General features: G+C 50.0%; 1 protein-coding gene and 1 pseudogene across 3 annotated transcripts; one reads left to right on the top strand and one right to left on the bottom strand.

The window, feature by feature from the left end:
* Positions 1-1764: 1764 nt before the first annotated feature.
* Positions 1765-27050, bottom strand: LOC100352119 (prostaglandin reductase 1). Of its 3 annotated transcripts, none has more exons than XM_089301627.1 (10): positions 26924-27050; positions 25023-25138; positions 21379-21424; positions 20527-20583; positions 17773-17940; positions 16240-16357; positions 13950-14105; positions 9562-9670; positions 7637-7755; positions 1765-2296 (listed from the first exon to the last, which is right to left on the bottom strand). In XM_089301627.1, the coding sequence occupies exons 2-10, from the start codon at positions 25126-25128 to the stop codon at positions 2186-2188; spliced, it is 990 nt and encodes a 329-aa protein (XP_089157753.1). In that variant the 5' UTR covers positions 25129-25138; positions 26924-27050; the 3' UTR covers positions 1765-2185. The 3 variants fall into 3 exon arrangements, with proteins under 3 accessions (XP_089157753.1, XP_089157762.1, XP_089157763.1); XM_089301636.1 differs by lacking the exon at positions 26924-27050 and adding an exon at positions 26373-26882; XM_089301637.1 differs by lacking the exons at positions 1765-2296; positions 7637-7755 and adding an exon at positions 8103-8233.
* LOC149128859 (sialate O-acetylesterase pseudogene) lies at positions 6544-7631 on the top strand (annotated as a pseudogene).
* Positions 27051-27635: the final 585 nt, after the last annotated feature.

Below are 27635 nucleotides of genomic sequence, written 5' to 3' on the forward strand. Positions count from 1 at the left end.
GGCTTCCAGCATTGTTCATTTACTTGTTTGCTCAAACCTTCTTCATGTAGCCATCGTCCATCACCACTGCCTCTAGTCTCTCTCTCACCCAGATATACCTTTGTTCCACTCTCCACTCTGGCTCTCACATCCTGCGCCTGGCCACCATTCTTGCTTGTGACTATACTCTTCTCTGCCAGTGTCCCAACAGCTCATGCTGGGCCACACTGTCACATCGCAGCTGCACACTAGCTCTGGCCTCCGTGCCAGGTTATCCCATACACAAACACCTCTTCCACATAGTTGGGATCCAACTACCTGTACTAGGTCACTCACTCCTCATTGCTTGAGGTCACATACCCCATGCCAAGACATACCTCCTTGTGGACACTGTGCTTACCCTTCCACCCTCAGCTAGGCTGCTCCCAGGTATGGTACCCTCTGCACAGCATGGACTTGGATCCTTCACACCAGACAGCCCTCCTGTCAAACTGCTCTCCTCACCTTGTTTGGATTCCCAGCCCTATCGACATTGATGGCTTCACCCCTCTTGGGCTCTGACACACCATGCTGGAGAACCCTACCATGAAGTGGAAGCTGTATTCGTTATGCCTGGGCCCTGATTCCGCACACCCAGCTCAGTACACTGCCCAACCTTTATCCTCTGTTACTGCACAGCCACGCACACACACACACACACACAAGCTTTGGATTTGGACTCTCCATACCAGGAATGCCTCATACATGGCTTTAAAGCCCCTGCTCTGGGCCACTGAGGTTCGCCTACTTCTCTGTCCCATCTACTATCTTTAACATTGAATTGAACACAGTACCTACCCTTTAGGTACTTCTAGTTCTTCCTTGAAGACAACCCATATTAGTAGTTTATGGCATCTCTCCAGTTTTTAAACAGACTCTCTCTCCCTCTACTCATTGTTTCACTGCACAATTTAACCCCTTCTCTCTATGATGGCAGAGTTGACCAACTGATTTGACATCTTTGTGACAGTCAACCTTCCTGTGTAAGAGCATGATGTCCTGCCACAGGTGTAGGTCTTGTTTTGTGTTCCTCAGTAAGGTAATTTTCTTAAAGATTTATTTATTTGAAAGGCAGAGTTACAAAGAGCCAGAGGCAGAGGCAGAGAGGTCCTCCATCTTCTGTTCACCGCTTAAATGGCCACAATGGTTGGAGCTGCACTGATCTGAAGCCAGAAGCCAGGAGCTTCGTCCAGGTCTCCACACAGGTGCAGTGTGCTTGGGCCAACTTCCACTGCTCTAACAGAGCCGGATTGGAAGTGGAGCAGCCGGGACTAAAACCATTGCCCATATGGGATGCTGGCACTGTAGGTGGCAGGGGTTATCCACTATGGCACAGCGCCACCTGCCAAGAATTGTTTTAAAGAATTCTTATAACCATGCATTTTTTTTTTTTTTTTTGCAACTGCGGTGACTTGCTCTGCTTTGTTATTCAATTCACTCCCATGAGAATCAGTGTGGGTTGGTCCCAAGATCCCTGCACACCAGTGTGGTTATGTCTTCTGACATAAACAGTAGGCGTAGTCATCTTGTGACTTCAAGTTTCCTGATTTCTGCAGGGAAGCAGCCAACTCTTATGCTCACTTCATAGAAGCAAAATCAGAAGTTCAAGGTCATAGGGGTAGTCAACTCTTGAATTTTGACCATTATTTTCTTATCATAGCCCAGAAGAAGCTGAAGTTGACAGTGAGAAGATGACTTTTTATTTTCACTACAAAATTTACATCTGTCAATAATCACATCCATGCATTTGCTTATTGAGATTTTATTTATTTATTTGAGAGGCAGAAAAAGACAGGAGAGAGACAGCCCATCTGCTGGTTCACTTGCCAAATGCAGGCAGTGACCCAGGTTGGGCCGGGCCAGGCCAAAGCAGCGGGCAAGAGCAAACACAATCCAGGCCTCCCATGTGGGTGCTGGAACTCATTACTTGAGCCACCACCTGCTGCCTCCCCCGATGCACATTAGCAGGAAGGTGGAGTCAGGAGCACAAGCCCAGGCATCTCAACTTGTAGACCACCCCCCTCTCCTGCATGCATTTCAATGGATTTTATGACGTCTAACTCCTTGCAGGTGCTGTTTCTTAGATGATTAAGGCAGGGTCTACTTTTACTAAGTGATGGGAAAAATCAAGTCATGAGGATGATCTCCTGCTTGCAGGTGCCACTCTTTAGACTTTCACTACGGCTTTCCCCACATTCTCTCCTTTCAGCATTCTCATAAACGCAGCAGGCATGTTTTCAAAGCCTTCAATGACGAATTCATGATACTGGATTTTCCCCTGTAGGAAAACAGCAACATGTAATAGGTGAATTTCACTTCCAAATACCACCCTTCTCTCATCCTCGCATCGGATACATCCCAGGAGCTTGGAAACCTTGTTCTTTTGGAACAGGGTCGGTTTGCAGACAAGAGGCACACATAGTAAACTTGAGGTCAGTCGAGGAGTGAGGCCCACATACACAGTATCTGTAGCATGACAAAGCACATTTAAGAATAATTTGCAGATCAAGATTAACAACAGGAGAAGTGTCAGAGGCAACAAGTGAGCAGGTTCTAAGTCAGTCCTGTAGTGGAAGTGGAAGCGGGGAGACCTGTCTGGGTGCTGTCATTGCCATCTCCTCCCATAGCGCGACAATGCAGCATCATCACCTCTGTGTGCCTCTGAAGAGCCAGGGCCTCTTCAGGAAATGTAAATGCAGGGCAGTCTCGGAATTGGTCTCTCCCTCAAGCTTTCAATACGCGTTTAATGTTTATTTATGAGTGAGAGCAAGAAGCGTTCATGTTAGTGTGGGAGATTTGTCATTTCTCTTTCTTCTGTAAAGCACACAGTCTACTAGGTGGGACTAATTTACATTTTGCTGTGTTTTTTTTTTTTTTTTTTTTTTTTTTTACAGGCAGAGTGGACAGTGAGAGAGAGAGAGACAGAGAGAAAGGTCTTCCTTTTGCCGTTGGTTCACCCTCCAATGGCTGCCGCGGCCGGCGCGCTGCGGCTGGCGCACCACGCTGATCCGATGGCAGGAGCCAGGAGCCAGGTGCTTTTCCTGGTTTCTCATGGGGTGCAGGGCCCAAGCACCTGGGCCATCCTCCACTGCACTCCCTGGCCACAGCAGAGAGCTGGCCTGGAAGAGGGGCAACCGGGACAGAATCCGGCGCCCCGACCGGGACTAGAACCTGGTGTGCCGGCGCCGCTAGGCGGAGGATTAGCCTAGTGAGCCGCGGCGCCGGCCGATGTGTTTTGTTTTTCAAAGGGGTTTTGCGGCCAGCTTTGTGCTGCACTGGGTTAAGCTGCTGCCTGCAATGCCGGCATCCCACATGGGAGCCAGTTTGTCCCCCTCCCATTCAGCCCCTACTAATGTGCCTGGGAAAGCAGCAGAGGATGGCCCAGGTACTTGGGCCCCTGCACCCATGCAGGAGACCTGGATAGAGTTCTGGTCTCCTGGCTTCAGGCTGGCCCAGCTCTGGCCATTGTGGCCATTGAGGGGTGAACCAGTGACTGGAAGAGCTCTCTGTCTCCTCTCTCTGTAACTCTACCTTTCAAATAAAGAAAGAAATCTTTGAAAAAGAGGGGTGATCTCATAGAGACCTGAGTTACATGATACCACTTTCTTTGTAATGTAATCTAGTATTGGTTTACCATCCTTTATGGATTTATGGTTGATTTATATGTTTTATTGTACATTTTATAGGGTAATGTGCAATATTTCATCACATGCATACTGCATAAACTGATCCAATCAGGCAATTAGCATTTCCTTTTCTCTTTATGTTTGGAACCTACTAGCTCCTCTCTTCCAGTTCTTAAAGGTTTATTTATTTACTTGAAAAGCAGGGTAACAGAGAGAGGGAGAGACAGAGAAAGAGAGAGAGAGAGAGAGAGAGAGAGCAAGCAATCTTTGTCTGCTGGTTTATTCCCCAAATGGCAACAGTGGTTGAAGCAGGGCCAAGCCAAAGCCAGGAGCCAGAAACTCCATCACTTCCACATGAGTGACAGAAGTCCAAGCACTTGGGCCATCTTGGGCTACTTACCCAGGTGCATTAGCAGGGAGCTGGATCAGAAGTGGAGCAGCCAGGATTGGAACTGGTACCCTTATGGGAGCCGGCGATACAAGGGGCGGCTTACCCCACAGCCCACAGTGCCAGCCCTTCTTCCAGGTCTTTACATTACTCATGATACATTATTGTGACCCATGGTCACCCCACTGTGCTGTGCAGCACTGGCACCTACCACCTACTCTAACTCTGGGAGCTGGGATTTGAACCCCTGACTTGCAAGCCCAGCTCAGTCCTGGTTTTCAAGACACAAAGAATCTGCAAAGGGGAGAGAAGCCAGACTCTGGTTTAAAGGTTAAAAATGGAGTGAATACTGTTGGAGACTGAACTGTGGCTCGGCCACCCACCTCCCCACTCAGGTGTTGAAGTCCTAACCCCTGTACTCCTCATGGGACTATTTAGAGGGAGGGACTTAGAGAGCTCATGAAAGCCAAATGAGGCCATATAGGTGGGTCATCCAATCCGATGACACAGACACAGAGAGAGGCCTGGGAAGCCAGGGGTAGGCCTCAGCCCCAGCAACCCTGCTGCCACCTTGGTCTCAGCACTTTCAGCCTGCAGGGCTGCAGGGAAATGAAGCTCTGTGGTTTCAGCCTGCAGTCTGCTGTCCTTTGTGTTGGTAGTGCGAGCAAATTCCCACAAATGCTATTGAAGAATGTCTGCACTGGGGACACTGGGGTGTAGGGTGCAGGGTATGTGGGAGTTCCGTGTACCAGCTCCCCCCACATCTAAAACTCTCTGCAGATATAAAACTGCTCTAAAAATAACATGTGTTTAAAAGAAAACAGTGGATTCGGGCTGGCGCTGTGGCACAGTGGATAATGCTGGTTCAAGTCCTGGCTGCTCCACTTCCTATCCAGCTCTCTGCTGTGGCCTGGGAAAGCAGTGGAAGATGGCCCAAGTCCTTGGGCCCCTGCAACCACCTGGGAGACCTGGAAGAAGCTCCTGGCTCCTGATTGGCCCAGCTCTGGCTGTTTCAGCCAATTGAGGAGTGAACCAGTGGATGAATACCTCTGTTTCTCTCTCTCTGTCTCTGTCTCTCTTTTCCTGCCTTTCCTTCTCTTTGTGTGTAACTCTGCTTTCATAAATAAATCTTTAAAAAAAACAATGGATGAGAGGATGAGAAACAAAACCAGAGATGCAAAAGGAGCGAGGCCAATTCACTGGTTTCTTACAACAAAACTGCCGTCTGCTTTACTTTGTTAGATGGAAGTGTCAGAGACACCAGCACAGTGGCTTCTTGTCATCAGCTGTGATCACGGAGGAGAGAAGTTTCATGTCCCCAACAGGGACAAAGAGGCTACACATTGGGGACTTAAAATCATTCAGCTCCTCCCAGCTCCCTGGAGAGAGCCCAGGCCAGCACTCCAAGAGTGATACTGGGAAGAGCGCCAGCTTCCAGTGGCTGCCAGAGGGACAGTCTGTTTCTTTGACTTGGGAAGTGATCGCAGGCCAGGGTTTACCAAGTATGGTCTCACTTTTCCCTTGAAAACAAAAACAGTGTACTTTGGCTCTTCCGAGTTCTGTTGACTAAGGAGGAAGTGAGCACAGCTCAGGACAAAGGGATTGGCTGCTTCCTCTGGACCCAAAGGCGTGGCTGTAAACATCGCTGTTTCCCATTCGGGCTTGGAAGAGCTACGGCTCATTTATGGGCCCCAAAGCGTGCGTTCACTGCACAATACTGATCTACTGCTCGCTCGATCCAGCCCCTCGGGAGGCTGCCAGGGATGCAGCAGGAAACAGAGTGTGTGAGCACCGCTGTCCAAGTGGAGGTTACGGTCTCATGGCAGCGGGGCTGAGCAATAAATCGGCGTGTAAATGTGCAGGTGAATTGTGGGTATTATTAAAATATGCCCTCAGCCGGCGCCGCGGCTCACTAGGCTAATCCTCCGCCTTGTGGCGCTGGCACACCAGGTTCTAGTCCCGGTCAGGGCACCGGATTCTGTCCCGGTTGCCCCTCTTCCAGGCCAGCTCTCTGCTGTGGCCAGGGAGTGCAGTGGAGGATGGCCCAAGTGCTTGGGCCCTGCACCCCATGGGAGACCAGGAGAAGTACCTGGCTCCTGCCATCGGATCAGCGCGGTGCACCGGCTGCGGTGGCCATTGGAGGGTGAACCAACAGCAAAGGAAGACCTTTCTCTCTGTCTCTCTCTCTCACTGTCCACTCTGCCTGTCAAAAAAATAAATAAATAAATAAATAAAAATAAATAAAATATGCCCGCTATTATGGCTAACAGGGTCAGGTTAAGGGAGAATGCAAGTCAAGCAGGCCACTCTAAACCTTGCCTGACCCACGGGGGCTTTGTAGCCAAGGCTTGGAGGAGGTGAGAAAATTCAGCCAGCAGTTAGGAGGGGTGGGACCGAACACTGGACACTGAAGTCAGAGAGTGTAGCAGGCGTCTGTGTACAATGCTGTCGGCTGTCAGAGCACTCTGGATCAAGTTTAAGAGAAATGGAGAGCATGGCATGTATTGAGCCTATGATTGGAGTGGCTTGATTTATGCTTTCAAACACCACTCTGCTTTTCTGAGTCCCGCGTGTTGGCGGGGGTTTCTTGCAAACATGGTCTCGCCTGGATCACTACTTGCGCTGGTGCTGCCGTGATCCTGGGGCCAACACAAGCGCAGGTGTTGGTTCTCACTTTGCTTCATTCCTCAGTGAGTACATGGTGCTGCAGAAGGAGCCTGCTGGGGCAGTAATCTGGAGCTTTGGTACACCAGGAGCCACGGCAACGGCGATCCTGTACCGAGGTCAGGAAGCCTCATGGAGAAAGTGGCCCCGAGGAAAGCTCGGTGGACCTTTGGAATGATGGCTCAGCAACTCTGGGGAGTAGCAACTCCACTCTGAGAATCATAACGTCCTCTTTGGAGATGTCTGGCTCTGCCGTGGACAGAGTAACTTGAAGATGACTGCTCCACAGATATTTAATGCTATGAAGGAGTTGTACAACATGGCTCTCTATCAGTCTGTCCGCATTGTGTCTGTCTTTCTTATTGAAGCGGAGGAGGAGCTGGAGGATCTTACGGAAACTGACTTGCCATGGTCTAGGCCCACCCCTGAAAACTCGGGCCATGGAAACTTCACATACATGTCCGCAGTATGCTGGCTGTACGGGCGCTACTTGTATGACACTGCGGTATCCCGTGGGGCTCGCCCCCTCCATCTGGGGCGGGACAGCCATTGAAGCCTGGACATCTGCAAGGGTGCTGAAAGCCTGTAACGTCCCTCAACACAGGTACATTCCAGAAGAGTCTGTAACTGGCCCCAAGGAGCACTCTGTTGTCTGGAATGTAGGATCCATCTGTGATGTAATAGGACTCTGACAGGAGTGCTATAGAACCAGGGGGAGTCCAATATGGATTACAACAGGGACCTGTACAATTGCACGTTCCCTGCCCTCACTGAAGACTGGTGGCTCCCAGGGCCAGAGACAGCATTTCTTCCCATTTGGATTTGCTCAGTTGTCTTCATCCTTGTCTCTGCCCAGCCCTGATGAGGGATTTCCCCACATCAGTGGCACAGGGGAGGCGGGTCTAGTGTCCAGCTGGGGGACGGCTCCAGAGCCCCTTACCTCTAGAACCCACGTCAGCAGCTCCTTCAGCGCCTTCTGGCGCACTTCTCCCTTCCAGCGGGTGCAGAGGAACCCTTCCATGCGGATTTCCTGGTAGAGCACGCTCTCCGGGGATGGGCCTGGAGAGAGGACGGCACACGTGGCTGAAGGGTCCAGGAGGGCGACTGTGGTGCCAACCTGAGCAGTACAAGTCTCTGCCAGTGTTCTCTGAGAGCCTCACCTCCAATTGCCTCCACTCCTTGCTGATCCATGGGCCACCCCTAATCAGTATACTGTGGTAGGCACCCCAAGGGCCCCCAAAGAAGTCCACATCCTAAACCCCAGAACCTGTGACTCGATCACCTTACTTGGAACAAGGACCATTCAGGGGGTGGGCATCAGAGAAATGGAGCTGTGTCTTGAGCCAGAGAGACGGATGCGGGTGCGGGAGGCGTGAAAGTGACGTAGCCAAGCGTTAGCCGGGTCGTGCAGGGAGAATGCACTACAGAAGACCCACCTCAACCAGATTTCTTTTGAGTGAAGGAGTGGACTCCCCTTTCCCTCTGTTGGAAGAGACACTGTATCTGGGGTTGTCCAACCTGCCGGGGATGTTGATTTCTTTATTGAGAGCAAAAAAGCAAAGGTGGGGCCGGCACCGGGGATCAATAGGCTAATCCTCCGCCTAGCGGCGCCAGCACACCGGGTTCTAGTCCTGGTCGGGGCGCCGGATTCTGTCCTGGTTGCCCCTCTTCCAGGCCAGCTCTCTGCTGTGGCCAGGGAGTGCAGTGGAGGATGGCCCAAGTGCTTGGGCCCTGTACCCCATGGGACACCAGGAGAAACACCTGGCTCCTGGCTTAAATCCGCGTGGTGTGCCGGCCGCAGCACGCAGGCCGCGGCAGCCATTGGAGGGTGAACCAACGGCAAAGGCAAGAACTTTCTCTCTGTCTCTCTGTCTCTCTTTCTCACTGTCCACTCTGCCTGTAAAAAAAAAAAAAAAAAAAAAAAAAAAAAAAAAACAAAAAACAAAAACAAAAAACACACACACACACACACAAAACAAAGGCGGCCATAGAGCTGGCAGAAATAACTTCTGGTCTCTGCACTATCCTAACAGTGAAATGTGTTAGAATTTCTGGGGATCAGGGCAGGGCAGGATGCAGTCTGATGCCAATGGGATGGACAAGGCCAGCTAAAGGCTCAAAGGCCCAAATGAGCAGCTGAACTTCCCAAGCCTGATGGCTGAAAAGACTAGATCCAGTCACTGTGTCGGAATATCTGACCATCCCTAGGACTGGGAGTTAATGAATACAGGGCTTGGTGAACAGAGCTTTGGATGCAGGTCAGTGCGGAGGGGGAGAGGGCAAACTTCAGAACTGCAGAGTGGGAAAACGAGGACTGGAAAGCACAGCAGGACAAGAGAGAAACAGGACAGCACAGCGACGCAAGGAGGGGAATGCACGCGCCTTCCCCTGTAGTGGAAACCATCAGACTGGCAGGGTCTGGAGGCCTTGCTGTGCAGGAAGCAGCGAGACTGACGCACACGCAGCCTGCGCTGCCCTCACCTGTGTCAGGTCTCCCTCCACCCCCTGCACCTGCAGCCGGGTCTCTGATCCTGCAGAACCCTAGTATTTTACCAACTGAAGTGTTCTGCTCACACATCAAATCCTGGCTGTCTTTTTACAAACTGCAAAAAATGATAGAGAAAAAACTCAAACTGCTGATCACTTTCTTCCATATTTTTGGATCTTGGGATTTTTCTATATCAAATTCTAATATAACCTGATTTAGCATGCATGACATTATGTATTCTTATTTTCATAAATACTATTTCACCAAGAATGGCAGGAAACTGTTAAACTCTGATAGTCACTGGCCTATCCCACATGTATGACTTTTCTCCTTGTCCAGCATTCCCACACCCACAGTCATGTGCACAGATTCATTACCTGGTGGAAGCTGGCCGGTACTGTTATACATAGAAATGGCCCCACATATTGCAACTCTCCCAAATTTCTTCATCTGGCGGATAACAGTATTGGAGAACTCTCCACCTACCTACATAGACAGGAAAACAAAGCAAACCTTAAGTAATCCAAACATTAGGAGATTCAGGAGAATCAGTAAGTCAATCATTTCACAATATTGGTTTTAGCAGCAGCAAAGTTCACTGAATTAATACAACAGCTCAGAAACTAGAGTTAGAAAATGACATTAAAAATGGACATTTCTTTTTTTTATTTATATTTATTTATTTATTTATTTATTTTTTAACAGGCAGAGTGGACAGTGAGAGAGAGAGACAGAGAGAAAGGTCTTCCTTTGCTGTTGGTTCACCCTCTGATGGCCGCTGCGGCCAGCACGCTGCGGCTGGCACACCGCGCTGATCCGATGGCAGGAGCCAGGTACTTATCCTGGTCTCCCATGGGGTGCAGGGCCCAAGCACTTGGGCCATCCTCCACTGCACTCCCTGGCCACAGCAGAGAGCTGGCCTGGAAGAGGGGCAACCGGGACAGAATCTGGCGCCCCGACCGGGACTAGAACCCGGTGTGCAGGCGCCGCAAGGCGGAGGATTAGCCTAGTGAGCCGTGGCGCCTGCCAAAAATGGACATTTCCATTAGACTCTGGGAACATATCTTATAGAATTTATAAATTTTACTTTATTATACTTTGAGGTTATCTGATCATTCTAATGATCTCCTTGCCCATGCTCTAACGTAGCAGTGGACTAAGCCTATGCCTTCAGAGCTCACATGCCATATAGGTGCTAGTTTAAGTCCCGGCTGGTTTACTTCTCATCCAGCTCTCTGCTATGTCCTGGGAAAGTGGTAGAAAATGGGCCAAGTCCTTGGGCCCCTGTACGCAAGTGGGAGACCCGGAAAAAGCTCCTGGCTCCTTGCTTCAGATTGGTGCAGCTCCAGTAGCTGCAGCCATCTGGGGAGTGAACCAGCGGATGGAAGACCTCTCTCTCTCTCTCTCTCTTTCTCCCTCTCACTGCCTCTCCTCTCTCTGTGTAACTGTGACTTTCAAGTAAAATAAATAATTATTTAAAAAATTAAATAAAATTATGGGAAAATAGTCATGAAGAATAAAGTTAGAGGACTCACACTTTCTGATCTTTTTCTTTTTTCTTTTTTCTTTTTGACAGGCAGAGTGGACAGTGAGAGACAGGGAGAAAGGTCTTCCTTTGCCCTTGGTTCACCCTCCAATGGCCACCGCGGCCAGTGCACTGCGGCCGTCGCACCGCGCTGATCCGATGGCAGGAGCCAGGTACTTATCCTGGTCTCCCATGGGGTGCAGGGCCCAAACACTTGGGCTGTCCTCCACTGCACTCCCTGGCCACAGCAGAGAGCTGGCCTGGAAGAGGGGCAACCAGGACAGAATCAGGAGCTCCGACCGGGACTAGAACCTGGTGTGCCGGCGCCGCAAGGCGGAGGATTAGCCTAGTGAGCCCGGCGCCGGCTAACACTTTCTGATCTTAATATAAAACTAAGTTAATCAAGACTGTGAAAATACAAACAGAGCAATGTAATTGAAGTGAGAATCTAACAGTGAACTCTACCATTTATGATCAATCAATTTTGTACATAATGCTGAAACAATACAATAGGGGAAATGTTCCTTTCAACAAACAGGAAAGAATACTGGATATCCACATGGAAAAGAATGGAACTGGCCCTCTTCCTCACACCACACACAAAAATAAATGGAATTGCACTATGACCTGAGTCTAAGAGCTAAATTATAGAACTCTTAGAAGAAAACACAGGAGTATATCTTCAAGGCCTTCTCAGGACACCAAAAGCCTAAGCAACAAAATAAAAAAATAGACAAATTGGAATTCATAAAACCAACACTCTGTGCTTTCAAAAGACACTATATGCGGCCAGTGCTGCAGCATAGCGGGTAAAGCTGATGCATGGGCTGCTGCCATCCCATATGGGTGCTGTTTTATATGCTGGCTGCTCGACTTCCAATGGAGCTTCCTGCTAGTGGCCTAGAAAAAGCAGGATGGCCCAAATGTGGGAGCCCCTGCTTCCCACATGGGAGACCCAGTTGGAGTTCCTGACTTCTGGCTCCAGCATGGCTCAGCCCCAGCTGTGTGCAGCCATCAGGGCAGTGAACCAGTGGATGGAAGCTCTCTCATTCTCTGTCCATCTCTTCTTCTTTAACTCTTTCAAATAAATCTTTAAAAAAAAAGACACTATGAAAGTGAAAGACAACTCACAGAATAGGAGAAAATATTCACAATGGAGTCTGGTTATTAGTGGATGCCATATGGACTACTTGCTAAAATTTATTTGAAATCCTAAAACCCCCCCATCATTGGTAGGCAGGTGCAGAGCACCAGAAATCACACAGATGTTCCCAGATGAGGCGAACGAGGCCATTGTTCTGCCTTAGTTTCAGCTCCACCAAGAGGCCCGGGAATGGAGACCTCATGGGCAGTACAATGTAGTTTATGAAGCTCGGGCTCTGCGGAGAGTGGATGGTGGATGAATCCCATTCTTGGGGCGGCCACAGGCATGTGACTTCCTTCTGAGCCCTGTTTTCCCTTTTCTAAAATAAATAAAATAGGAGCTATCCAGATGAATTGCGCTGGGAATGAACCAGCGCATGGAAAACCTCTCTCTGTCTCTCCCACTCACTGTCTGTATCTCTAACTCTCAAATAAATAAATAAAATCTTTATAAAAAAATCCATGGGAGAAGCGCACGTACATGTATAGATTTCCTCTAGGAACAATGATTCCATGTTCTGGTGACTATAGAACACAGTTACAAATCCACTAACAAGGGACTTGTATGCAGAATATAGATAGAGGTCCTACAGCCCCACAAATCACCCACTTGAAAATGGGCACAGGGTTGGAACAGACATTTCTCCAAACACAGTATACACGTGGCCAGCACACAGTTGGGAAGACTGTCAATATCAGCAGCCACAGGAGAATGCAAAACAGAACCCCAGTGAAATATCATTCCTAACATGCTGGGGTGGCTATGCCCAAGAAGAAGGACAATGACAAGCCTTGGTGAGGGGGTGGAGAAACTGGACCTCAGAGATTGCGGGTAGAAATGTCAGATGGGGCAGCCTCTTGGACAGCCAGTTCAGCAGTTCCTCAGAGCATGAAATAGGAGATCGCCACCGGCCTTCAATCCTACTCATAGGTGTATGGGGCACTGCAAAGGGTTCACGAAAACATGGAATTAAAAGGTAAATGGATTTGGTGCAAAAAGTTTTAAAATTTGTGTAGACACTGGGTCTTCGAAAACATTCACGCATAATGTCTACTATGAAAAACCTATGGCTAGAATTCAAAACATTTTGCAACACAATAAACATTTTCAGTTCCCTGACCCATGGACTTTCTGAACTATCCTGAGATACTCAAAAGACATGACAGCTCATCCACATGGAGACCTGTACATGAACGTTTGTAGCAACATGACCCACTGCAGCCAGAAAGGCAGAAAGGGGGAGCACCTCGCTGCCCTTCCCCTGAGGAGTAGGGGACTCCAATGCGGTGTCCACAGAAGGGAACGTTCAGGATGGTGCACTGGTAAGTCCTGTGACCTGGCTGACCTTAAAAACATTTTAGGTCAAAGCAGCTGTCATATCATCACTTTGGCACGGGTGGGAGCAGAGGCAGCTGCTAATGAGTACAGCATTTCCTTTCAGTGGGATGAAAATAGTCCAAAACTATGATTGTGGTCATACAATTTTGTGAATACACAAAAAAACCACTGAATTTTGCGCTTTAAATGAGTGAATTGTATAGTGCGTGTATTCCATCTCAATAATGAATCTTTTTAAAAAGGACCTGTGGTTTCTCACAAGTTCTAGAAATCTTTTTTTTTTTTTTTTTTTTTGACAGGCAGAGTGGACAGTGAGAGAGAGAGACAGAGAGAAAGGTCGTCATTTGCCGTTGGTTCACCCTCCAATGGCCGCCACGGCCGGCGCGCTGCGGCCGGTGCACTGCACTGATCCCATGGCAGGAGCCAGGTACTTATCCTGGTCTCCCGTGGGGTGCAGGGCCCAAGCACTTGGGCCATCCTCCACTGCACTCCCAGGCCACAGCAGAGAGCTGGCCTGGAAGAGGGGTAACCGGGACAGAATCCGGCGCCCCGACTGGGACTAGAACCCGGTGTGCCGGTGCCGGAAGGCGGAGGAGGATTAGCCTAGTGAGCCGCGGCGCCGGCCTAGAAACTGTCTTTTCATAGTAGCTTATTTTTTTAACTTTTATTTAATGAATATAAATTTCCAAAGTACAGCTTATGGATTACAGTGTTACAGTAGCTTACTAGTACGTCACATTAGGTCCAGATGTACTTACATTATCAAAATAACAATCGTAACCATCAGGAGCGGCTTTTTTCAAAGTTTCTTCCAGGGACTTCACCGTCTTGTAGTTAAAGGCAAAATCAAATCCGATCTTCTTAAGGTAGTCGACCTTTTCCTCAGACCCTGCTGCTCCCACCACTTTGCAGCCCTGAGGGAGAAAAAGGGGACCTGCTGATGAGCCGCAGGTGCGGGCCAACTGCACTTGCCTCTCTAGCACAGACAGGTGCCCGAGAGCACCTCCTTAGGTACCCACCACAGCTGGTCGACAGAGTGCAGAGGGCAGGTTAGTCTCTGGACCAGCGAAAAGCTCAACTTCAGCTCGCCTGGTGCAGTGAAGGGTTCCACTCAGGTATCCAAACCTCAAGCTTGTGATCAAAGGACATGCTTTCCTTTCCCATCCATGCACTGCCCATGACCAGGTTTTATTCTTTCCTGTGAAATGTCCTTAAAGCTGCTCTGACTTCTATTCTCCCATGTCAGTGCATCAGATGATCACCTGAGAGGCCGGTGCTCAGGCGATGCGGGTAAAACTGCTGCCTGCAATACCAGCATCCCACATGGTCACCAGTTTGAGTTCTGGCTGCTCCATTTGCAGTCCAGCTCTCTGCTATGGCCTGGGAAAGCAGCAGGGGATGGCCCACATCCTGGGGCTCCTGCACCCGCATGAGAGATCCAGAGGACACTCCTGACTCCTGGCTGTAGATTGGCACAGCTCGGGCCATTGCAGCCACTTGGGGAGTGAACAAGCAGATAGAAGACCTGTCTCTCTCTCTGTGCCTCAGCCTCTCTGTAACTCTGTCTTTCAAATAAATAAATAAATAAACCTTTGAAAAATGATCATCCTGAAATTTAAAATGAATTTTTAAAAGTTTCCTAAAAATCGAGCCGGCGCCGTGGCTCAATAGGCTAATCCTCCACCTTGCGGCGCCGGCACACCGGGTTCTAGTCCCGGTCGGGGCGCCGGATTCTGTCCCGGTTGCCCCTCTTCCAGGCCAGCCCTCTGCTATGGCCAGGGAGTGCAGTGGAGGATGGCCCAGGTGCTTGGGCCCTGCACCCCATGGGAGACCAGGAAAAGCACCTGGATCCTGGCTCCTGCCATCGGATCAGCGCGGTGCGCCGGCTGCAGCGGCGGCCACTGGAGGGTGAACCAATGGCAAAGGAAGACCTTTCTCTCTGTCTCTCTCTCACTGTCCACTCTGCCTGTCAAGAAATAAAAAAAAAAAAAGTTTCCTAAAAATCTCTTACTTGAATGATTATAAGAAGCTCTAGTACTGTGTCACCATAAACTTCTCCTCCAAAGGCCACGAGATGTTAACACCTAAGAAATGAGTATGCTATTCCTATAAGGACTGGGTTCTGCATTCTATTTAAAATGTAAACAACCAATTCCAAAAGTATAAATTTATACAAGATGTAAATGAAACTAATATCCAAGAATTATTCCATGTTGGCAAACCCATGTAACTCAGGAACTGCAAAGTTAATGTGACAAATGCTGAAATGGCATTTGTAAAATCCGATCCCTGCTCTCACTTCTTCACTTACTTGAAGAAATCATTCCTGTTCACCTCTAGGGTAGCCTCAGCACTGGACTGGAGACCAGCGTGAACTCTCAGCTGTTGGCTATAGCCTGGTACGAATCTGCCTGCCCCCAACTTGTCCCGAAGGAACTAGGTCCCCCATCCTCTGGCAAAGGATCAAGCAAGCAAGATCACCTAGAACATTCCTTGCACAGGGCAAATCCTGCTGGCATCTAAGCCGCCTGCTGCCCTGCACACCCCCAGCAGACTGGATTCTTTCAGCAAATGCCTGTCCAAATCAGCACCAATATTTCTCTGCCTTGAGTATCTTCAAACTATGACCCAACCCTCCGGGCAACTGCCCCTCTTTCTACTGCGACGGCTTTTGCAATGGGGCCATGCAGACAGTAACTCTGGGTTGGCTCATCTTGAGTCTCTCTCTCATGCTGGGGGCAGTCATGGAGAAAGGAGACTGTGATGTAGCAAGAGACTGTTCAGCAAACAACACAAAAACAGCGAATGCTTACAACCTCACCTCCAGAGTGAGGCTATTCCTGACTCGGCACCTGCAGCTTGTCATGGACGGGGTACTATTCGTGGCTACCTTGTTTCTCCCGTCCCCCACACCGCTCCACCTTCAGCTCCTAAGAAGATCTGTGAGATGATAAACTGGATGCAAGGAAGGCCTGTTGTGTCCCCGCTGCATTCCTGATACAGGCCCTGGGACCTGAGCTAATGCTGTGACTGGAGGAAGACACTGACCTTGATCTTAGCGATCTGCCCCACGACTGCGCCCACGGCTCCGGCTGCTGCATTCACCAGCACTGTGTCTCCACTCTTTGCACCGCAGATTTCAAAGAGACCAAAGTAGGCAGTTAGGCTGAGTAAATACAATGAAGGATCTATTAATGGGTTTATTCTTTCCCCCTACAACTCCTTTATATATATAGCTTGAAGCCCCAGGACTATGGGTTGGTAAAAGACAAAAAAAATGCAAACAAAGAATATTTTCAGTTTTCAGTACACCTCTTCCTTTTCAACTCCCAGATGGAAACAAAGGTGATGTGAACCAGGGAGGGAATGGAGAGTGGGTTGGAAAATAGCTGCTTCTCATCTATACCCGGGCCAAGTTTCAGGGGTGAAAGAAGATAGAGCCCCCTAGAACTCTGGGGATCCAAGGATGGAGAGATTGTGGCTCATGCCCATGTGAGCCCTTGGGGTGAGCCTCACAGGGAAAGCCTCCTTCTTTTCATGATGTCAAAGCCACAGAGCACACACAGCGCTCTGCTACGTCTGGGCAGCAGAGGGCTAGAGAGAGCACCTGAAGTTTTCATGGCTCCCAACTGGCAAGGAAGAACTGCTGGGATTGCCCATATCAGCCCATGTGGAGGATGAGGATGGCCCAGGTGCTTGGACCCCTTGCCCATGTGGGAGACCCAGAAGAAGCTCCTGACTCCTGGCTCCAGGTTGGTCCAGGTGTGGCCATTGCGGCCATTTGGGGAGTGAATCCGCAGTACAAGACCTCTCTCTGTCTCTCTTTCTGCTTTCTGTCTGTAACTCTGGCTTTCAAATAAATAAATAAATCTTAAAAAAAAAAAAGATCTTGGAGCTGGTACTGTGGCACAGTAGGTAAAGTTGCCAACTGCAGTGCCGGCATCCCAAATGGGAGCAGGTTCAGGTCCTGGCTGCTCCACTTCCAATCCAGCTCTCTTCTATGGCCTGGGAAAACAGTAGAAGATGGCCCATGTCCTAGGACCACTGCACTCGTGTGGGAGACCTGCAAGAAGCCCCCGCTCCTGGCTTTGGATGAGTGCAGTTCCTACAATTGTGGCCATCTGGGGAGTGAACAAGCAGATGGGAGACCTCTCTCTCTCTCTGACTCTGCCTCTCTCTATGCTTATGCCTCTGCCTCTCTCTCTCTCTCTCTGTAACTCTGCCTTTCAAACAAAATAAATATCTTTTAAAAGTCTTATATATATAACTGAGATGTATGTTCTTTGTCTTTCTGTGGCTGGCTTGTTTTGTCTTGAAGGTCCATTCACATTGTCACCAATGACATGATTTCCTTTTTTTTAAAAAAGAATAAATAGCATTAGAACACCTAGCACATTCCCTTTATCCATTCCTACACTTACGGATGCTTCCCTTGATGTTCCCTTCTTCGTCCTACCTCCTGGAATCAGTTTCCACGCATATAATACTCAAGTCTCTTCTTGTTGATAAGCTCTGAACAATCCTTCTGGAAGGCCAGAGTATCCAGCACTCACACCAATAAAATATCCCCGTGCAACTCACCCTGGCATGCCGACTGTCCCCAGGGCCAAAGACAGTGGCAAGGTGTCTGGCCACTCTGTAAGCAGCTTCTCCAGGTGTTGTCCGTCGGAAATGGAGTGCGATGCCCAGCCTGAATGAGCCAGGACGAGGGTCCCGACCGGCCACGCTGGGTTTTTACTTTCCACAACTCTGAAAGATAGAGCCATGAAGACAATGAGCCCGTCCTCTCAGGGAGTTAGCATGCTATGGGGTCCAGGTTCGCAGAAGGGCGCTGAGGTGGCCATCCCACGACTGCTACCCTGCCACGCCTCTCCATCTTCATCCTCAACCAGTGGCATAGAGGCCGCCAGAGAAGAACTCTCCAACCAACCCAGCCCAGGCCTCTGTCTTACCCAGTTCTCCTCTGTTCAAGCAAGGGGCCCCGTGCTCTGGCTCAAATGCCCGCACACCGGCCTCTTCTCTTACTCAGGGGCTCCCACCATCCTTCACCCTGCTCTTTCTGGAATTTTCAACACTTTCCTCCCTGCTGGCCTGTTCCCTTAGCCTATAAGCTTGCTCAACTCTGACATCTCCAAGTCTCATTTTCCCTGACCCCTCCCTTCCCTCTTCTTCCTCTGACACCTGAACCTCCCACTTGATAACCCACTGCATCCTGCCACCCACCCCTACTATTCCATGCAGCCTCCTGATCACAAATCCAGTGGGTATTCTTTATCAAGATCTCATTTTACCATCCTGTTCTGTCAACGCAGGGGGTCACCTGCGAATCTTCCCTCTCTGGTTCCTAGAATACTCACACCTCCCAGTTTTGCCTGCCTATTTCTCTCTTGTTACTGATTTCCCTTTCTTTCATCTTCTCCCACTCTTACCATTTTCCTCCCAGATCACGAAGTTATAACATGATTATTCTAGAAAACTGCAAACATATAAATCAAATACCAGATCCAACCGTATAACACAAAGATAACTGCTAATATTTTGGTGTATTATGGCAATCTTAATGATACAGATGTTTACGCAATTGATGTGATTTTATGTTGTAGAATGTCATTTTTCTCTAAACAGGATGCTAGTCTACATAATGGAGAACTTTTCCATGTTAGTAAGAATCCTTCAAAAACTGTAATGAACTTAATTATCTTACCATCATTCAGTTTTTGCTGGTATTTTTCCTAATATCAATGACATTTAATTAATATTCATTAATGTGAATTTTTTGCTTCCTTAGATAATGTTTCCATAAATGGGATTGCTAGGTCAAGTGTATTGAAACATCTGTAAGTCTTAGTGCATATCGCCAAGTTCCCGTCTCAAAGGCTGTGCCAACTAAGGTTTCCACCATCAATGTATATAAACCTATCAGCACGTCATCTCTGTCATGAGGTAGTACATTTAAAAAAAAATTTTATTTGTAAGACAGAGTTACAGAAACAGGTAGAAACAGAGAGAAGGAGAGGCTTTCCATTCATGGGTTCACTCCCCAAATGGTCACAACCGCCAAAGATGAGCCGATCCGAAGAAAGGAGTCAGGGGCTTCTTCAGGGTCTCCCACGTGGGTGCAGGAGCCCAAGCACTTGGGCCCTCTTCTACTGCTTTCCCAGGCCGCAGTAGAGAGCTGGATCAGAAGTGGAGAAGCCGGGACATGAATCGGTGCCCACATGAGATTCTGGCACTGCAGGTCAGGGCTTTAACCAGCTGTGCCACAGTGCTGGCTCTATCTATTTCTTTTCATATTAAAAAGATGCATATTGTGGGGACAGAGCAGTATATTTATTCTCCACCTGTCGCACCAGCATCCCCTATGGGTGCCAGTTCTAGTCCCGCTTGTTCCTCTTCCAGGCCAGCTCTCTGCTGTGGCCCGGGAAGGCAGTGGAGGATGGCGCTGGTGCTTGGACCCCTGCACCCACATGGGAGACCAGGAACAGGCTCCTGGCTCCTGGCTCCTGGCTCCTGGCTTCAGATCGGTGCAGCTCTGGCTGTAGTGGCCATCTGGGGAGTGATCCAACGGAGGAAGACCTTTCTCTCTGTTTTTGTCTCTCTGTCTGTAATTCTACATGTCAAATAAATATATAAAATCTTTTAAAAAAATGCATATCCTTTACCCTAGATGTTGTACTTCTAGAAATGTAATGTAAAGCAATTCTGATCCAAATGGGCCAAGTGCACAGACACACAGAGATGTACACATGTTCCCTGAGCAATTAGTTCCACACAAAAACGTGGAAACTGTTGTTATCAATAGTAGATTAGTTAAATGGTAGAATACAATGCAATAGTTTACAAATATTAAAAAAAAGGGTGGTATATCTATGTACAGTCAACAAAAGAGATCCATAAATACTAAATAAGATAAAGCAATTTATATAAGGGCATACTATCTCATTTAAATATAAATAAAAGTATGTGACTGAACAATTTTTGATATAATGAATTACAGTATCATCTCTTAAGGATAAAACAATGGTAGAACTTTCAGTTTGAAAGATAAAATTTTTATGTTACGTGAAGTTTTACAATAAGCACGGACTGAATGAATACAGTATTTGTAGTAATTAATAGTAGGGATGACAGAGGGAGGTTGAAATGATGACATTTTCACACCCTGCCCTCACTCCCCATCATTCAGGAAGGGGGGAGGATTTCCCAAGATGCTTCCAAGGTCAGTGAGTGAAGCATCCAAGCTGAAGAAACTGTGGGAGCCAGGACAGAGCCGGGGCCGGTAGGAGGTGAAGAGGAGACAGGTTACCAAGCACGGGGACAAATGGAAATAATTACCTGGCCACTTGCTGCCCCATCATTGTGTCTCCCTCCTTCAGTCTTTTGGATCCCAACCTGAAAAACAAATTCCATTCTTCATACTGACGAATAACTGGGCTACTGTCTGCAGTTTCAAAAGAAATGAAAAACCGCCAGGCCGGGATGTGCAGACTGAAACTCAGACACACAAGGCAGAGCAGGTGCAACCTAGCACGGGTTAGAGGCAGCTCTGCTCTGTACCCAGAGAAACCCTCGCGTAGCATTTTCCTATGATGGAACACAAGATGCCCACCCCTGTGTACACTTGCGGGTGAGTTTCTTTCAGTTTCTAAAAATGCAACTCAGGCAGCACTGCATACTTCTTTCCCAAAACCACAGCCACACAAAAAGGAAAACCAGCTAAATCTTACAGTTGCGATTCTAGTCTTTATCCATCAGCTATGAAAAGAATAGAAAGAAGAGCATTTACCTAGTGACCCAGAAAGGTACTGAGCCATCGGTGGCCCTTGGAGGCTTTTTATTCCCTCCCTCCCCCCGGGCGTTGTGTGCTGAGGACGCCAGGTGAAGGTAACAAGACAGGGCACTGAAGCTAAGGAAAGCCCCTCCCTCTGCCAAATCCCTTCCAAGTGAAAAGGACAGATGGAGCTGGGCTCCTTGCTTCTTGCAGTTTTGCTGGAAGCCATGCCACCACACAACACCAGGAGAGGGTTGTAAAAGAAAAGGCTGAAAGGGTGACCTTTGGCCAAGCCCAGCACCAAGACGACACCGGGAGGACCAGGGGAAAAGGAGTGTTTGCATCAGTTGGATATTTTAAAGGTGAATGGCTTCAGAACAAGGTCCCCCGCAGGACTTCGCAGGAGGAAATGATACCTCATGTAAGGATCCACGGAGAGGAACAGAGCTTCCAGCAGGACCTCTGCAAAACAAAGCAGTGCACAGGCATTGAAAACTCAGGGCCTTGCTTCCCTAGCATTTCACACAACACAGCTCACCGCTCTGCTGCAGGCTGCCCTCTGCTCTGTGCTTGCCAGGGACAGGCTGCAGGCTCACACACGCGGCCTAGTCCAGGTATTATGAACGAGGGGTGGCACTGGGGTGCAGCGGGGGAAGCTGCCTGTGGTGCTGGCATCCATATGGGCACCACTGCATGTCCTGGCTACTCTGCTTCCAATCCAGCTCCCTGCTAGTGGCTTGGGAAAATTGGTGGAGAATGGCCTGAGTGCTTGGACCCCTGCCCACCCAAATGGGAGACCACGGGCCCGGCCCAGCCCTGACTATGGCATCCATCTGGGGAGTGAAGCAGCAGATGGAAATCTCTCTCTGCTTTTTCTATCTCTCTGTAACTTTGCCATTTTTAATCAAATAAATAAATAAATAAATCTTAAAAAATAATAACATATAATGATATTTCCTCAGCATCACTCCATGGTCTATAAGAATTATTTCAAATTTTATTTATTTGAAAGGCAGAGCAGGAGAGTGAGAGAAATCTTCCACTTTCTGGTTCATTTCCCCAGTGCCCACAATAGGCTCATGTTGGGGGCCCAGAACCCTATCTGGATCTCCCGGATGGGTGTCAGGGATCCAACTACTTGAGTTACCATGTGCTGCTTCGCAGGGTGTACATCAGGAGGAAGTTTGAATTGAAATCAAAACTAGGGCCACACTGTGGCTCAGTGGATTAATGCCCTGGCCTGAAGTGCCGGCATCACATATGGGCGCCAGTTCTAGTCCCAGCTGCTCCTCTTCTGATCCAGCTCTCTGCTCTGGCCTGGGAAAGCAGTAGAAGATGGCACAAGTGCTTGGGACCCTGCACCTGCATGGGAGACCCAGAAGAAGCTCCTGGCTCCTGGCTTCGCATTGGCACAGCTCTGGCCGTTGCGGCCAAATGGGAGTGAACCATTGGATGGAAGTCCTCTCTCTCTTCTGCCTCTCTTCTCTCTGTGTAACTCTGACTTTCAAATAAATAAAAAATCTTAAAAAAAAAAAAAGAAAAGAAAACAGAGCCAAGGCTTGAATCCAGGCTCTCCCGACACTGGATGTGAATGTCCCAAACAGCATCCTAGCCACTACGCCAAATGCCTGCGCCCGTATGGATTATTTCATTTGACGTTCTCAATAATCACTGCTCCCACTTTGTTTACATGTAGGATAAGCTTCTCGTTCAAGGACACATGTGTGACCGTAATTTGATGATGTTCACGTAACATTGGATTATTACCAGTCTCAATGAGTATTAAAGAATTTGTGGGTGCTAGCACTGTGCCATAGTAGGCCAAGCCTCCATCTGCTTGCTGGCATCTAATATAGGAACTGGTTCCTGTCCCGACTGTCCCTCTTCCAATCCAGCTCTCTACTAATGGCCTGGGAAAGCAGTGGAAGATGGTCCAAGTACCTGGGCCCCTACACTCACATAGGAGACCCAGAGGAAGCTCCTGGTTCCTGCCTTTGGATCAGCCAAGCTCTGGTTATTGGTACCAAGTGCAGAGAGAGCCAGCAGATGGATGGAGGACCTTTCTCTATGTCTCTCCCTCTCTCTCTATGTGACTGTGAATTTACCTCTCAAATAATAAAAATCTAAAAAAAATGAATCTGTGAATTTGTGGGACCAGCACTGTGGAACAGTGGGTTAAGGTGCCACCTGTGTCCCATATCAGAACACCAGCTGAAGTCCTAGCTGCTCAGGTTCTAATCCAGCTCCCTGCTATGTGCCTGGGAGAGCAGCAGAAGATGGCTCAAGTATTTGGACCCCTTTCACTATATGGGACACCTGGATGGAGTTCCAGGCTTCAGTCTGGCTCAACTCTGGCCAGTGCAGCCATCGGGGGAGTGAACCAGCAGATGGAAAATCTCTTTCTCTCTTTGTTTCTCCCTCTTTCTATGTTACTCTGCTTTCAAACAAATAAAAATAAATCTTGAAAATTTCAAAAAAGATTTTGCTCTTAGCTGGGGTGACCCTCGTGCACACAGTCTCTGTGGGAATGTTGCGTCTCGGTGTGGCCATCACAGTGTAGACGGCACTCCTAACTTGGCCACGCTTCTGGATCGCACTGACTTTTCTCCAAAGCCTCCCTGCCTGTACGCACCCTGACAGACACGTCTTATTGGCGGAGCTCTGTCATGGCTGCTGGGCAGTGCTCACGTCACGGTCATCAGCAGGCTCACCAGGACAGGAGGCCGGCCCCCCCCCGTGGTCTGGGCAGAGCCGCGAGAAGCAACGTGCCCAGGCATCGGTTTCAGTCGTCAAGGAAGAGGAAGGATCCTCCAACAGGACATCCAGGCGTCACCCAGAGGGTCAATGCAGGACACTGCCTAGCGGCCACAGCTCCTCCCGCCCCTGCTCTTGTCACTCTTCCCATCCAGAACTTTTTAAAAAACATTTGTTTATTTATTTATTTATTTGAAAGGCAGAGGCAGAGAGAGGCAGAGACAGAGGCAGAATGAGAGAAGTCTTCCATCTGTTGGTTGGTTCACTCCCCAATTGGCTGCAATGGCTGGAGCTGCACCGATCCAAAACCAGGAGCCAGGAATCTCCTCCTGGTCTCCCACATGGGTGCAGGGCCCAAGGACTTGGGCCATCCTCTACTGCCTTCCCTTGGCAGAGCAGTGAGCTGGATCAGAAGTGGAGCAGCCAGGACCTGAACCACTGCTCATATTGGAGGCCGGCACCAAGGTGGCACCTTAGCCACTATGCCACAGGGCCAGCCCCCACAACTCACTTTCCCACCCCTGGAATTCAGGCTTGCCTATGTGACTTGCTTTGAGCAATGGGATATTAGCAAACATATACAAGTAGGAGCTGAGAAGTGTGTACATATTGGAGTTTGCCAACTCCAGCAGCTCTTGACCCACAAGACCACCACAAGAACAGAGCTCAACCTAGCCAGCAGGAAAGACCACACCAGGAGAGCTGAGGCATGCGCCCCAGGAAACCCCTGCCACCCCCCAGACACTGAGCAAGGCCCATCCTAAATCAACCATGCAGCCCAGGTGAGATCTAGAAAAGGCCACCCAATGTAACCCATCCAAACTGCCAACCCACACAGTTGTGGACCAAGAAATCATTGTTGGTTAAGTCACCAAAACTCTGGAGTATGGGATCGGCTTTGTGGCACAGCCGGTAAAGACACCTCATATAATGCACCAGTTTGAGTCCTGGCTGCTCCACTTCCGGTCCAGCTCCCTGCTACTGTGCCTGGGAGAGCAACACTAGATGGCCCAAGTCTTTGGGCCCCTGCCATCCATATGGGAGACTGGATAAAACTCTTGGCTTTGATCTTGCTTAGCCTTGGCTGTTGCAGCCATTTGGGGAGAGAACCAGCAGATAGAAGATCTCTCTCTCTCTCTCTCTTTCTCCCTCTCTCTTTGTAGCTCTGAATTTCAAATAAGTCTTAGGAAAAAAAAACAAAACAAAAAAAAAAAAAAACAAAACAAAAACAAACCCTCTGGGGGTGGTGTGTTAGCAGCCAAGGCTGCCGGATACAGTCTCTTCCAACGCTGAGTGCTGGCCTCACCTCCATTGTTTAAGGGTGGGAGCTCCACTGTCTTCAGCTCAAAGTCACTATCCGTGGGGTGGCCATGGAAGTGCTTCTTCAGGGTCCAGTTCTTAGCACGCACCATCCTGAGGCTCCTAGGATTCAGTAAACACAGAGTCAGCTTCCCTGAGATGACCGCACTCTTAGGGGTGCAGGCCATTGCCAAGGCCAGCTGGCACTACCTCGGCACACTTGCCAACAGCCACATTCCATGGGTACTTCTCTGGTGCTAGTGCTGCACCAAGCGCTTCCTATCTGCTATGTCAATTTAGCCTCATACCTTTCCAAAAGACAGATGAGAAAACTGAGGCTAAGGGGCCGGCGCTGTGGCACAGCAGATTAAAGCCCCGGCCTGCAGTGCCTGCATCCCATACGGGTGCCACTTTGAGTCCTGGCTGCTCTCTTCCCGTGCAGCTCCCTGCTAATGTGCCTGGGAAAGCAGCGGCACATGGCACTTGGGCCCCTGGACCACCTGGGAGACCTGGAAGAAGACCCTGGTTTCTGGCTTCAGCCTGGCCCAGCCCTGTCGCTGCAGCCACTTGGTGAGTGAATCTGTCTCTACCTCTCTCTCTACCTCTACATGTCCAATAAGTAAAAATAAATCTTTTCAAAAATAACACAAAACCGAAGGCTTAAAGAAACCTCCAGGACAAGAAGAAACGTAAAGGACTGGAGTTCCAGCCGCTGGGTTCGAGTTTTCCTCTCCGGAACTCCCCTGGGCCTGCAACCATCCCCAGTTTCTCATCTCACAGGGATGAATCCTCAGGAAAAGAGCGACCAAGGCCAACAACCTGGTTCAGCTGGAGAGGACCCCGCGTTCCGAGAGGCCCGCGGGAGCCCTGAACGCCACGGGGGGGCGCCGCTGCTCCGCCCTCTGTTCACGCGCAAACTTTCTTTAGCTCCAGGGGGGAAACCGAGGATTCGCGTTTAAGCCGGGCACCTCATATACCGAGAAATGAGTCGACTTGGCCCGAACTCTCTCGGATCCAGCTGGAGCCGCGCCGTCCCCCGAGTCAGTCAGTTACAGGCAAACAAGCCACGGGGCTGCTTGCAGTTTCTCGCCCTGCCCCTGTCCCCGTGCGGGCGGCCTTGGGGGCCACCAGCAATGCAGCCGGGCCTCGCCCTTCTTTCCCTCCCCATTCCGGACCGCTCCAAGCAGCCGCCGAGGCCAGGAAGCCCTGGGACGTCCGGATCCCCACTTTCTCGGAGCGCAGGGCGGAGACGCCTGGCAGGCAGCACCAGGAGCCCCAGGGCCGGGCGCCCCCGCTCCCACGAGGGTAACCCTCATCTCCTCCCGTTCCCCGACTCAGCTTTTCTCAAAGACATTACCTATTCTGGTTCCTCTCCCCCAAAAGGTCACAGCTTTTCCAAATGGCCCCAACTCCCAACGCCACAGCAGCCCCCAACTCCGGAAACGGCCTGGCCGCAGATCAGGTGCGTCCAGGGAGCTGCGAAGATCCCAGAGATCTGGAACTGGGGTCCCGACTCCCACCCTGCGGGCTCCGCCCCTGGCCGCCTCCATTTCCGAATTCCTGCGTCTAGGAATCATTCCCCTCCCCCGGCGGTCTGCTTCCGCAGGCGCACGGACTCTGCAGCCTGCAAAACCTCGGCCAGCCCCAGTCCCCGTGCGGGCGGCCTTGGGGGCCACCAGCAATGCAGCCGGGTCTCGCCCTTCTTTCCCTCCCCATCCCGGACCGCTCCAAGCAGCCGCCGAGGCCAGGAGGCCCCGGGACGTCCGGCTCCCAACTTTCTCGGAGCGCAGGGCGGAGACGCCTGGCAGCACCAGGAGCCCCAGGGCCGGGCGCCCACGCTCCCCGCAGGGCCGTCCGGAACCCAGCAGGGAGGAGGAAGAGCGAAGAGGAAGCAGGGCGTCTGCTCACCGGGGGCTGCAGGTCCCAGTGCAGAGGGAAGGCGGTGTGAGCGCCCCACAGCCCCAGCGCCTGAATTTAGGGCGGGAGGGGGCGGGGTGGGGCTTGCGAGCCCCACCTGCTCTTCCTTGGAGCCCAGCCCCAGAGCGGGGGGTTGGTGGCCTCCTGGGGCCTTGGGTGTTGCCTTGTGATGGGTGCCATCTGTCCTTGGCTCTCTGCGTGTCAGAGTACCAGTTCTATTACATTTGGGCTCCCACCTAAAGACCCCGGTTTAACTTGATCACCTTGTGAAGCCCCTGTTACAAATATAACCACATGCATTGGGGCTCCTATGATCTCGTCTATTCTAATTACCTGTTTAGAGACCCTGTCTTCAAATATGGTTCCATTCAGGGGGACAGGAGGATGAGGTGAGGCACAGTTCATCCTCTAACCTGGTGTCTGGGCAGAAGGTGGTGGATCCACACGGTGGGGTTCCATGCAGCAATGGGAAGCGGGTTTGAAGTGCGTACAACACCCTGGATGTGCCCTGAACACCAGGCTGCAGCAGGAATTTTAGCAGAGGACACAAGTCATCAATTCCAGTTCCAGGGAGTAAGAGCAGGTGCGGGAGGGTGTTGGCACAGAGCTGAAGATGGCGCGTGGGGTGCCCACATCCCATAGCAGAGTCCCAGCTCCACTCCTGACTCAGCTTCCTGCTGATGTGCACCCTGGGTGCAGCAGG

This window comes from Oryctolagus cuniculus, chromosome 1 (assembly GCF_051225735.1).
Source record: "Oryctolagus cuniculus isolate XC-2025 breed Fujian yellow rabbit chromosome 1, ASM5122573v1, whole genome shotgun sequence".
Taxonomy (NCBI): Eukaryota; Metazoa; Chordata; class Mammalia; order Lagomorpha; family Leporidae; genus Oryctolagus; species Oryctolagus cuniculus.